The sequence below is a fragment of the Salvelinus alpinus genome, chromosome 23 (assembly GCF_045679555.1).
Source record: "Salvelinus alpinus chromosome 23, SLU_Salpinus.1, whole genome shotgun sequence".
In the NCBI taxonomy this organism is placed as follows: domain Eukaryota; kingdom Metazoa; phylum Chordata; class Actinopteri; order Salmoniformes; family Salmonidae; genus Salvelinus; species Salvelinus alpinus.
The window spans coordinates 10,052,067-10,065,361 of NC_092108.1; the positions used below are offsets into that span (position 1 = coordinate 10,052,067).

Sequence of the window (13,295 nt, forward strand, 5' to 3'; positions counted from 1 at the left end):
GTGTGGCCCTAGTACTCTGTCATATAAACAAATACACATTCCATATGAATATAAAAACACAATGTGTAACATTATGTTCCTTTATTGAATAAGGACAAAACAAAGCAGGTAAACCATCAGCTCCTTTCGAAACTGAAGTCACAGTGACTCTACAAGATGGAAAGCACAGAATCCAAGCATATTATACAAAATGATACATACACATTCAAAGGTCTGTATATAACACACCCTGCATGTCTGCACACTAAAATAAATGCAGGACAAATCCATACACATCAACTGAACAGACAAATGAATGGATGCAGTAGCCTCCCTGCAGCCTTGTATTACACACAGTATACCGCACAAACATCATAAGAGGCCAAATTCGTCAAAAAACGAACCCAAAAAAACCCAAATTCCTCTGCCACCGCAGGACATATTTAACCAAAATTGAAAGCACACATACTAACTAAAATAATTCAACACATATTGGTCCCTCAGCAGCCGACCACTGTCGTCATCAGGGAAGATTGCCGGATTGTCCCAGTCCATGGCTGGTGGCACTCTGGGGGCCCTCTCCTTCCTCAGGCAGGCCACATTGTGGAGGACAGCACAAGCCACAGTAATATCACATGCCCTAACAGGGCTGACCCTTAATTTGTGAAGGCAGTGAAAGCGTGCCTTCAGGAGGCCAAAGGTCATTTCAACTCTGGCCCTGGTCCTGGCATGGGCATGGTTGTAGGCCTGCTGTGCTTCCTGGGGGTCTGTGAAAGGTGTCAGGAGAAAAGGCTGGCAGCCATACCCCCTGTCTCCCAGCAACACACCAGAGAATTCACCTGTCAACACAAAATCTCATCATTACTACCTCATAAACACAGTGATATTCTTGACACAGCCATGATGGTTATAAATAGGGGTTGTGTGGCTTACCTTGTGATAGGCACTGATAGATTTCAGAGGCCCGAAAGATTCTGGAGTCATGGACTGAGCCAGGCCATTTTGCCACAACATTGCTGATCACACAGTCAGCATTGCAGACCATCTGAAATCATAAGATGAGGAATATTACACCAATCAATGCACATCACTGGCAATGCAGAGTGTTCGTCAATGGACAATATCAAAAAGTTATGTTCACCTGAACATTAATGCTGTGAAAGGATTTCCTATTCACAAAATCGGCCTCATGGGCACCTGAGGGGGCTTTTATCCTTATGTGTGTGCAGTCCACTGCACCAATGACATTGGGGAAACCTGTCACACAAAGTAATGAGTATCCTACTATGTGTTAACAGTTGTCCTGTAATTTGTAGATCCTCTTACCTGCAATCCTATAGAACTCTTCTTTGATGTCACAGAGTCTTCTGTGGCCAGGGAAGGAGATGAAGACATCTGCTAATGCTTTGATAGCCAGACACACACTCCTTATTGTGCGGCAAATTGTGGCCTTGTTCAGCTGTTCTGCATCCCCCACTGAGTACAGGAAGGCTCCACTAGCAAAAAAGCGCAAGGCCACACAAACCATTTGCTCCACACTCAGTGCATGGCTCCGTGCAGTGCGGTGCTTAATCCTGGGACCCAGTAGTCTGCATAGATACCTGATGCCATCTGCAGAAAACCTGTATCTTTCATATAGATGGTCATCAGGGAAGGCCAGTGGGTCCAACCGGTCCCTGAAGACCATTTCTCGCCTGAAGGCTCTCCTCAGCACAAGTGCTTCTTCATCCACCACATCTCGCACGAATGGGCATGCCATTGTCAGAGCAGAAAGGAACACACAATTTTGGGCCTTCATATAGGCTAGTGGCCACACCTGGTGCTGGGGGGGTGGGCAAAAGAGGGCGATGCCTTATAACGATGACTTGGTTGTACTGATTGCTGGGAAAATAAAAAAAACCTTAGAAAGATGCCACCGTCCTGTGTGCTCACAATAAGAGCTCATATGTCATGGCTCACTTGACTTTACGAGAATATACCTAATTTTTATTTTGAGCTGTGTCATCTTCTTGGAGCTGGGGGAGGAAAGAAAAATAATGATTAATACATTTGTGTTACAGTTAGCATACAGTGTACATTGAAGGCATATCTCACCTCCCTCTCAAGTTTTTTTATTTCAAGGTCCAGTTTCCTAATTGTCCTCTTTTTTATTTCGGACTCCAGTGCAAGATTTTCCATCTTTTTCTTCTTGTACTGAATGTCTATGTCTGCCAGTTCTATTTGGCGCCGGAGGTGGTTGCCATACAACTTTCTGATAGCTTGTGAGCTCTGTGAACACAATACAATTAGCGCAGCTGGAATTTGGCAGGATGTGGTGTCCTTTTATTAATACGCACTATGTTGCCAGGCTGGTTTTCCCACTGTATAGCATCTGGGTCCTGTAAAAGAAATTAGATTTTTTGATTTTGATGAGGACTCCTCACCATTGTAGAGTAAATAGTACTTTCACAGTCTTAACATGATACCTCATGCCTTCTGGAATCCAGAGAGATGGTCTCCTCCTCATCATCGTCTCCATCATGTGCTGTTGCTGCTGCACTGGGGCCTTCACCCTATCACATTTAATCGGATTCATATTGAAGCTAGTAGACAAGACATGCCAGGCCTACAGTATGCCTTTGATGGAGTACTCACTGGATCAGCATCGTCTGGTGCTTGTGCTGGTGGCTCTAACAGGAACACAGTGCTGCCAGACACTGCAAGGCAATAGGTAAACCAAAGTCAGACAGTCCAAATTGATTCAATATGAATGTGGTTGTATCCCATGTAGAGATGGAAGGACATACCTTGAATGAAGCGGGTGGCATCTTGGGAGGAACCTATGCTCGTCTCTTTCCCCCCAGGGATCCCCTCTAAGACGGGCCTGCCTTTATTTAGCTCCAAGGCCATGTCCTCTGCTGGGGTAAGGTCAGCCTTTGGTGACCCACCACCCGTGCCTTGTCTGTGGGTATTCTTTTTCACTGCTAAAACAGTACAGACAATGTGTGAGCAGGCACCTTCTGGGTACAATATATGCTTGTGCTTTGTTAAATATTAGTCAGGGACCATACCATTCTGCAGAATGTTCTTGTATTTGATTTTGACCTGCTGCCATGTCCGTTTTGGCCCGTTCATGTTTAATCTACACACACACACACACACACACACACACACATTTAATGGAGTCACACTGCAAAAAATTACTTGGTATTTTTGTCTTGTTTTCAGTAAAAATATCAAAAAATGTATCATAGCTTTATACAGTGTGATGGAGTTACTTTACACAATTTCACTCATATCTGCAGTGCATTTCAATTAAAAATTTAACCGTTTCATAATTACAGTACAACTGCATTTTTGGAGATGTGAATTAAATATTTGAATTGTAATTGTGATGTTTCAGCGGAGCGGTGAGTGTGTAATTGTGCACTACTTACGCATTCAGGCGGTCTGCAATACTTTGCCACGCTTTTTCTCTTTGCTTTATCACTGTGGCGGTGTTGCCTTTCTTCTTAATTATATATTTTACCTCCTCGTATGCCTCCATGAGGATTTGTGCTTCCGACGGGGAAAAGTACGCGGCTCTAGTTGCCATGGTAAATCAGTTAATCTGTGATCTGTGGCGGGGTCTATTTGAGTGAGCCGTGAGCGCGCACCTATCCAGGATTGGTTTCACCTGGCTTAATGAATCCGTGTCTGCTCATCCTGGCTTGGTCTTTGTGCAACCAATTAAGCCTGGACGCACATGTTTTGGCTTCATTGAGCTCAGCTGAGTCATTTATCCCGGATGTCTTAATTCTACTTTTGTGCAACAGGCCCCAGATTGGAAACAATATTTATCACATTGACTGCTCTAGGAATCTGGTCAGCATCTTTCAAACTGAGGGTGGTGTCATCTGCAAGATGATTTAGGATAATATCTCTGTCAGCAAAAAAAATAAATATATATATATATATATATATTTAAATAAATATTACAATAAAAAATTTGTCAGCAAGAGATCCCATTTATATCGCTGGATTTTAAAAAACGTGTAAGAAGTTGGGTTGCAAGCAGGAAGAGGTAAGGCAAAATTGGGCAACCTTGCCTAATTCCTCACTTCAAATCTAGAAGTGCCATGATTTAATTTAATGGAACTGTTCCCATTCATATAGAGTTATAATAGTATTACAAAAGAATTCCCCGAAACCAAATTTCTCAAGGGAGAGAAATGGGAACTCATGTTCCACTGTATCGAAGTTTTATTGTCTTAGACTTTTATAAAAGTCTATCTTGGAAGATTAAATCAGAATAGTCAATAAGGTCTAACACCAGTCGGATATTATTAGATATATGTATATTCTTCATGAAGCCAGATTGGGTCTCTTCTATAATTGATTCCAATACTGCCTTCATTATTTTTTGAAAATATAGATATAAATATATATTTTGTAGTCGTTATATTGAGCCGAAAAATACATTTCATTGCATGAGCCAGATCAGATAGCATCGTTTGAATAAACATTCTAAGTTGCCATGACAATCCAGACTCCATTGATAGAACAATCCAAATTGCCAAGGAAATTATTTCATCGCATTACCATGGGAATGTACCTATGCGTTTACCAGTCAAATTGCCTGGGTTAGAGCTACCAAACCGTTCTTTTCATTCTATTTCTGTTTCTTTCCAACCACCAACTGAGCAACTCCTCAAGGAAATCCAGCTGCACATTGAACTTTGAGATTGCCGAAAGGCCAGTCTCTTTGACAAACAGGAATGTCAAACAGGAATGTCGAGGTGCTGAATGTTAGCTAAAAAGACAGGGACCCAGACTAAATTGAGTCCGCGATTCTCAACTGCTGGGTCGCGACGGGAGTTTATTAACGGGTCGCGTGTGTCAATTATCATAATTTATTGAAAATACTAGTCTGAATTTAAACTAAAAAATAAGTTAGAAAGTGTGTAGAAATGATAATGAAGTTATTTTTTTATTTTATAATTTAACCTCTGAACTATTTTTCTTCAATCATAGTATTTTCCATATAGGCCTATAGGCTATAGGGAGTTAGCCTATTCAAATCAGAGTTTAACATTCTTCATCATGGGCAAAACTGAATTATTGACAATGAAAAAGGTGCGACTGTTTTTCACTTGTCATATAATTGGTACGTTTACTATCAATATAGCATTAAAAATAGTTTCCCAGATTGCATTTAGGTAAACATCGAATTGCCATGCGAATATCGGATTGCAACTGAGACAACCTGGTTCATTTTGGGTCACGAGGCAAAACCACTTGAGTACACTATATAGACCAGTGGTCACCAACCAGACTGATCAAGGCATTCCTTGTCGATCACCAAACATGTCGGTAGAAAAGCCAACGATAAAGGCATGTTGCGCTGTATTGGTAGGTGCACTTGATTCACATACAAAAAAAAATAAACATCCGTCCGCTAATACAAGGCTAGTAGGCCCAGTGCACTACTTTTGTGAGAAAAATGTCAACTAAATGTATTTGAGTATTTACCAACATTTGTAACTTGAGGCTGACAATTACCTGTAGAAACCAGTTAATCTGATAATTACTTATATTACCATTGATTCGTCCCAACGAGCTGTTCTTGTTAATGGGGAGAATCTGAAAGTTGTGTCCAACTTCAGGTATCTCTGAGACATTTTGGACTCTAACATTGACATTGTGAAAAAGGTGGTTAAACACGGTAAAGTTTGGACTATCCAACTTTGGGTTTATAAGACCTTTCCTTCCTCTGGAGAACGACAACTATATATTCATGCTATGAATCTTCTCACATCTGAGATGTTGCCTCACATGCTGATCACAAGCAGGAGCTATTATTCTGAAACCAATTGAATCACTACAAACAAACACCTAAGATTTTTGATAACAAACCAAACAGTTACCATCATTGTCACGTCATTCACAAACATCATTTATTTAGTCTGGATAGCTTTAAGCAGGATGTAGATGCAAGCCTTGTCTTTAAGATCCTGCATGGTCTTGCCCCTCCACCCCTATACCGGCATGTCATGCTCAAGGAAAGCCCCTCCAGGATAACAAGGGCAGTAACTAGAGGGGACTGCGTTGTCCCTTTTCAACACAGTAAAATCAGTTAATCTGCCTTCTCTGTTAGAGCTACAATATACTGGAGTGCAATGCCCATGGACTTGAGAAACTGCACTGATTATTGTACTTTTAAATGGAAATTGAAAACATGGCTAAAATCTATCCAAACTTTTACACATGAGTTATCTGTGGTTTCTCATATGTAAGACAACAGCTGATGATAGTGTTTTTATTACAAATAAGTTGTTAGAATTATATATTATTGGATGTAATGTATTTTGTATTGTTTTAGTGACTATTTGTATAGTGGCTGTGTAAAGGTCCTTACCTTCCCAGGGACAACGGGTGAAAATGATATTTTGGCTAACCCCGGCACATTTACATGGATGTTGCATTATTATAATATTGATGTTGATTAATGTGCATTCTCCCCTATAAATAATACAATTTTAAAATAAAAACTATATATATATATACACTTGATATGTTTTCCAGTTTCTTGAAATACTTAGCAAATGCAACTTATTTCTATGGTCTATTCATTCCTTTTACATTTTAGTAGATGCCCTTATCCAGAGCAACTTACAGTAGTGAGCACATACATTTTCCCCTGTGGGAATCGAACCCACAGCCCTAGTGCTGCAAGCATCACACTCTACCAACTGAACCACATCATCACAAATCACTTGATGTCTCAATGTGTTTAATTACTCTATTGGTCATTGTTTTATCTCCATTGTGATAGAAAGTCTTCAGGTACAAACCTAGATGACCAGCCTATGTACAATACAGTAATATACATTTACATTGTGGTTTGTAAGGATGGTAAATTTAATGCTGCACAAAAATTGGTGGTTTTCCATATTATTTGATCAAGAAAAATATTTAATTTGATGTGGATGTTTTGTGTCTTTGTCCATAACTTTGCATCTTTTGATGTAAATGTTTGAGGACAGGTTTTGTTCTCTCCGGATTCCATTAGAATGACATCACAGAGAAAGGGACAAGGCAACAACTCTTACAATTCCAACTTTTGAATACTGCAAGATACTGTTCTTAATTATACAACCTTTTTTTGTTTGTTTCCAAAGCAGAGATGCTGAAATATTTTTTGTTGTTGCCTGCTCTGCAGAAGTCTATATCAGCCACCAATATCAGCCACTGATGCAAATAAAGGCCCAGTGCACTACTTTTATGAATAGATTATTTTATTCAGATTTTTCTGGGGGTGCTACAGTAGCTATGTCGATAGCCCTGTATTTGTATTATTATTAGCAGATCATCGTGTCTGTTTTAATATAGTGGACTAGGCCCATTTTACTTTCTCTGGTCATAGGGACAACATGAATATGTACCGGAGGCAGATGCAGGGCGATTTGAGTTTCACAATCAGGTGGATGACTGTGTCCCCTCTTTCTGGTTAGTCTCACCGGAGGAAAGGAAGGAGAGAGCAGGGACCACTAGAAGCGGACCCTCTGCTGCTCTCTCCCTCCCGCCGCTGAGACTAATGCCGTGTTCAAAACAACTAGGAACTCAGAACTCTCCGACTTCAGTGTATTCAAGACAACTGGAAACTGCAAAAAACGACATAGTTTTTCACGGTCATCCAACTCGGAAACTCGGGCATATTTCTAGAGCTCCAACTTTCCAAACTGAAGTTCACTGACGTCATGATTTTACCAAATGTTTTCAGAGTTCCCAGTTGTCTTGAAATCACCATGACCATCATGATGTTACATACAGTGGCAATTTTAGCATGTAAATCTTGGTGGGACAAACTCCAAAAAGCCACAACACAACACTAAACAATACATTAATTGCACTATAGCGAGGACGGACGTAGCCAATATAACTATTTGTTCAGCACTTTTGAAATGTATAGCGACAGAGTTCAGAACATGGGTCATTTTACGCAGGCCTGATTCACGCAGTCTCCTCTGAACAGTTGATATTGAGATATCTGGTACTTGAACTCTGTGCGTTTATTTGGGCTGCAATCTGAAGTGCAGTTAACTCTAATAAACTTATCCTCTGCAGCAGAGGTAACTCTGGGTCTTCCTTTCCTGTGGCGGTCCTCACGACAGCCAGTTTCACCATAGCGCTTGATGGATTTTGCAACTGCACTTGAAGAAACTTTCTTGAAATTTTACGGATTGACTGACCTTCATGTCTTAAAGTAATGATGGACTGTCGTTTCTCTTTGCTTATTTGAGCTGTTCTTGCCATAATATGGACTTGGTCTTTTACCAAATAGGGCTATCTTCTGTACACCACTCCTACCTTGTCACAACACAACTGATTGGCTCAAACGCATTAAGAAGGAAAGAAATTCCACAAATTAACTTTTAGCAAGGCACACCTGTTAATTGAAATGCATTCCAGGTGACTACCTCATGAAGCTGGTTGAGAGAATGCCAAGAGTGTGCATAGCTGTCATCAAGGCAAAGGGTGGCTAATTTGAAGAATCCAAAATATAAAATATATTTTGATTTGTTTAACACTTTTTTGGTTACTACATTATTATTTCATAGGTGTGTCCAAACTTTTGACTGGTACTATATATATATATATATATATATATATATATATATATATATATATATATATATAATAACAATTCCTATCTACATTAATGTAATAAAAAATTTCAAAAGCGAAATGGATGTCTCTGTAACAGGTCTAGCAGAATTAATTTGTGGAATATGTTGCGTTCATGAAATAAACGAACAACATCTCCCAGAATGCTTAGAGAAGGACTGATACTGGGGCGTATTCATTACGCCTATTGTGTAGCAAAACGTTTCTTAAACGGAAGCAAACGGAACGAAACGGGGCGGGACCTACCTGCATTTATTCAATAGAAACTCTCGTCTTAGTAGCAAAACTGTTTGGACTAATGATTACACCCTTGGCTCCTTGATCCAACGCTGGACGGGAATTTTCATTGCTTCATTTTTGTTGTTTGATCACTTGTCGCATAGGAAGCGTTACTTTCCACAGTGAAACTTATGTAGCCAATACAATTGTATCACTTTCCACTGGAACTACTTAGCAGAAGATACAAAGTAAACTTCAAACATTTTTTTTTACCACCGCTCGCGTTGGGCTCGAGTTGATCGAGAATGGGGTAAGAATTGATCGAGCGGTTTGATGGCGTATTTTTGTCATTATCTTTCACAGGGAAAGGACATACTTATTGTTGATGTACTCTGGTCAGGTTACATAGCCTACAGTATGTGAAACTGGCAAATTACATTGTTGTTTGGTTAGCTAGGTGCTACAAAAACGTTATAAAATCGGAAGCATATGATGGCTATAATTGTAACTTTCATTCACTTTCCGAAAATTCCACATGTATTTTGCTAACTGTGATTAAATGCTTTACAGGCATATACGTTGTACAAACAAATGTCCAACTTCAAACATTACTGCAATTTGAGACTTATCTGGGTGTTATCTGTTGTCAAACAAAGCTTCTGAATATGGTTGTCTCTTCGAAACATTAAAGCTTAGATGTAAACATACACCTACCTCTCTACATACTCTACTGAGCATAACACCTGCCGTTTACACTCCTGACTATTTCCTGTTACTCGGTGAAGAGGTTCTACACCTGTTCAGTCCCTGTGCTGGATCCTGCCTCTGTGTTGAATACAGTACAGGACATGACATTAGAAAGACAGATCCTTGTGGATTGTTCCTCTCCTATAATTATTTGTATTTATTTAACAAGGCAAGTCAGTTAAGAACATATTCTTATTTACAATGACGGCCTTCCCTTGCCAAACCCGGACGACGCTGGGCCAGTTATGCGCCACCCTATGGGACTACCAATCACAGCCGGTTGTGATACTGCCTGGATTCGAACCAGGTTCTGTAGTGAGGCCTCTAGCATTGAGATGCAGTGCCTTTAACCACTGCGCCACTCAGGAGCCCCACGGTCAATGTGTTCTCTCCAAGAAAACAGTAACATTCCATATATTCTCTCTGTTTCCATGGATTATGTCCTGTCTCATGATCATTGTGGACCTTGCTAGGAGACCTGACACCTCTCAGATGGTGTGTGTGAATGTGTGTGTGTGTGTGTGTGTGTGTGTAAAAACTCTGGCCAGGCCAGCCATCAGGGAGGTTGTTTTTTGTATTTTCCAGTCTGTCCCTGCAGAACTCCTGATGGGAGCAGGTCACATGATTATAATTAGGCCTAGATAGCTGGGCCACTCAAGATCATTCACCCACATCATTCTTCCCCAGCCTGAGGATTTACACTCTCGCCATGAGGATTCGCTGCCACAGTCCACACACACAGAGAGAGGCCAGGGGAGAGGCCAGGGGAGAGGCCAGGGGAGAGGCCAGGGGAGAGGCCAGGGGAGAGGGGCGCAGCGATCTAAGGCACTGCATCTCTTGTGCTAGAGGCGTCACTACAGACCCAGGTTCGATCCCGGGTTGTATCACAACCGGTCGTGATCGGGAGTCCCATAGGGGCGGCACACAATTGGCCCAGCGTCATCCAGGGTTAAGGGAGGGTTTGGCCGGGGGTAGGCCGTCATTGTAAATAAGAATTTGTTCTTCACTCGCCTGGTTAAATAAAATAAATAATACAAAGAGAGAGAGACATGCAGAAATATACTTTGTGTACAATGCAAAACCCCAAACAATGCACGCAGACCAGAATTAGGACTATAGCCACTAGTTATCAAAATACAGATGCCAACACATTCCACCACAAAGCCCTCACCTACAGAGATATGAACCTACAGAAGTGTCCTCTAAGCCAGCTGGTTCTGGGGCTCTGTTCACAAACAAACCCCACAGAGGCCCAGGATAGAAACACATATGAGACCCAAACAAATTATGAGAAAGCAAAAAGATAACCCTTTGAGAAACTGGAAGGAATCAACCAAAAAACAGAGCAAATTGGAACGCTATCTGGACCTAAACAGAGAGTACACAGTGGCAGAATGACTGATCACTGTGACTGAACCCAAATTAACAAAATCCTTGACTATGTACAGCATTGGAGGCTCCTCAGAGGAGGAAGGGGAGGACCATCCTCAGTTAATTTCAGAAAAATGTAAATGTGAAACATTACAAATGTTATCCTTTTTAGATAAAACTATACTAAGTATATAAACATCACCAAATACATCACCAAATAATTGATTAAAACGCACTGCAATGAAGGTCTACAGTAGCCTCAACAACACTCTAGGGTAGCACCATGGTGTAGCTGGAGGACAGCTAACTTCCGTCCTCCTCTGGGTACATTGACTTCAATACAAAACCTAGGAGGCTCATGGTTCTCACCCCCTTCCATAGACTTGCACAGTAATTATGACAACTTCCGGAGGACGTCCTCCAGCCTATCAGAGCTCTATCAGCATGAACTGACATGTTGTCCACCCAATCGAAGGATCAGAGAATAAATCTAGAACTGACAGCATAAGCTACAGCTAGCTAGACCTGCATTGTATAAAATGTGGTGAGTAGTTGACTCAAAGAGAGGGAAAGACCATAGTTGAACAGGTTTGAAGCGGGAGAGAGAGATTTCAGATTCTTTTCACTTAGCTTGCTAATGCAGCTAGCTAGTTTAGCCTACTCAAACAGAGAGGAATGCTATGTTAGCTAGCTGACTTTGGTTATCCAACACTGGAACTCTTACAAGTCAAGGTAACCTTTTGGTTTTATTAATTTATTGTCACCGGGGCCTGCCGGTGTAACTGATAAACTGCTTGCTGACTGTACACTGTACTGCATGATTGTAGCGGGTTTACTAACGCGTTCTAGTAGCTATGTTGACTTGATGTTAGCTAATATGGTGACAATGATGTGTGTAGTATTATGATATGAAGCTTTGACTTGGAAAGGTATTTTTGCCTGGTCACAAGCAGCTGATGTGTTGTGCACTGAAGTCCACAAATTAAGGGAAAAGGTGAGAGGAGGAGGTTGTGTAGATGTGAGAAGGAATTATACAACAATCAAAGTGATCATGCTGTTTGTACGTGTGAACTGTGTTTGCGTGTGATCAGGGGTGTATTCAATCCGCCGATTCTATTGAAAAAAGTTTCTTATACGGAAGCAAATGGAACTAAATGGGGAACTGAATTTGTCCAATAGAAACTCTCGTTTGCAACTGTTGGACTAATGATTACACCCTACATCAGCTAGATGAAGGCAAGTTTGTGCAAGGCGGTACTGAATGTGTCACTGTCTGTCAACTTTATTACAAAACCATTATCTCGACCTGTGCACCTGCGCTGTAAACGTTAATTCGTACTGTAGGCTAGGTTGTAGCAACCTCATAATGGGTACAGGGAAAATTTTAGTATCATGTCAAAGCCTAAACATCTCGATGTTACATTGAGCTGGTTGAATGGAATATGAATGACAGTCATCCAATATGCTGTAATAGAAACCGTCCTCCCTCATTTTAAATGGCACAGACAGCCACTGATGTACAGACTCAGTGAGCATAGCCTTGCTATTGAGGGAGGCTGCCATAGGCAGTCCTGACCCTCAAGAGAAGACAGGCTATGTGCACACTGCCCACAAAATGAGGTGGAAACTGAGCTGCACTTCCTAACCTCCTGCCAAATGTATGACCACATTAGAGACACATATTTCCCTCAGATTACACAGACCCATAAAGAATTTGAAAACAAATCAAACATGGATGAACTTCCATATCTGTTTGGTGAAATACAGCAGTGTGCCATCACAGCAGCAAGATTTGTGGCCCGTTGCCAGACAAGGGCAACCAGTGGAACACAAACAACATTGTTTATTTGTTTTCCATTTCATACTTCAACTACTTGCACAATGTTACAACACTGTACATAACAAATAATATAACATCTGAAATGTCTATATTCTTTAAAAATTTTGTGAGTTTAATGTTTAATAATAATGCCCTTTGAATTGGAATTGAATTGAGTGCTAGAGAGAGACAGTGAGAGAGAGGGATGGAGACAGTGAGTGAAAGAGAGAGATAGTGAGTGAAAGAGAGAGATGGAGACAGTGAGAGAGATGGAGACAGTGAGAGAGTGAGAGAGATGGAGACAGAGAGAGAGATGGAGACAGTGAGAGAGCGAGAGAGAGATGGAGACAGTGAGAGAGATGGAGAGAGAGAGATGGAGACAGTGGGAGAGAGAGATGGAGATGGACAGTGAGAGAGAGAGAACAATAGAAAGAAAGAGAAGGAGAGATACTGTAGCTAGCTCCTATTAATCAGTAAACAGTGTGTCAAGGCCCCTGCCATGGGAGCATGTTGA

At 41.1% G+C, this 13,295-nt stretch overlaps 2 protein-coding genes across 5 annotated transcripts in view; one reads left to right on the top strand and one right to left on the bottom strand.

Annotated features, from left to right (window-relative positions):
- Positions 1–45: 45 nt before the first annotated feature.
- LOC139550179 (putative nuclease HARBI1) lies at positions 46–3,778 on the bottom strand. 3 transcript variants are annotated; one of them, XM_071360877.1, is made up of 10 exons: positions 3,030–3,778; positions 2,766–2,942; positions 2,614–2,675; positions 2,445–2,531; positions 2,316–2,357; positions 2,074–2,247; positions 1,959–1,994; positions 1,306–1,860; positions 913–1,024; positions 46–818 (listed from the first exon to the last, which is right to left on the bottom strand). In XM_071360877.1, exons 8-10 carry the CDS (start codon positions 1,372–1,374, stop codon positions 448–450), a joined length of 552 nt encoding a protein of 183 aa, XP_071216978.1. In that variant the 5' UTR covers positions 1,375–1,860; positions 1,959–1,994; positions 2,074–2,247; positions 2,316–2,357; positions 2,445–2,531; positions 2,614–2,675; positions 2,766–2,942; positions 3,030–3,778; the 3' UTR covers positions 46–447. The 3 variants fall into 3 exon arrangements, 2 of the variants coding, with proteins under 2 accessions (XP_071216978.1, XP_071216979.1); XR_011669987.1 differs by lacking the exons at positions 2,316–2,357; positions 2,445–2,531; XM_071360878.1 differs by lacking the exons at positions 2,445–2,531; positions 2,614–2,675; positions 2,766–2,942; positions 3,030–3,778 and having other exon boundaries at positions 2,074–2,432.
- Positions 3,779–8,902: 5,124 nt separating this feature from the next.
- Positions 8,903–13,295, top strand: part of arhgef18a (rho/rac guanine nucleotide exchange factor (GEF) 18a) — a 37,061-nt gene continuing 32,668 nt past the window's right edge. For both annotated transcript variants that reach the window (XM_071360880.1, XM_071360879.1), the window contains exon 1: positions 8,903–9,154. The gene's annotated coding sequence lies outside the window, so the exon portion shown is untranslated. The remainder of the gene's footprint in view (positions 9,155–13,295) is intronic.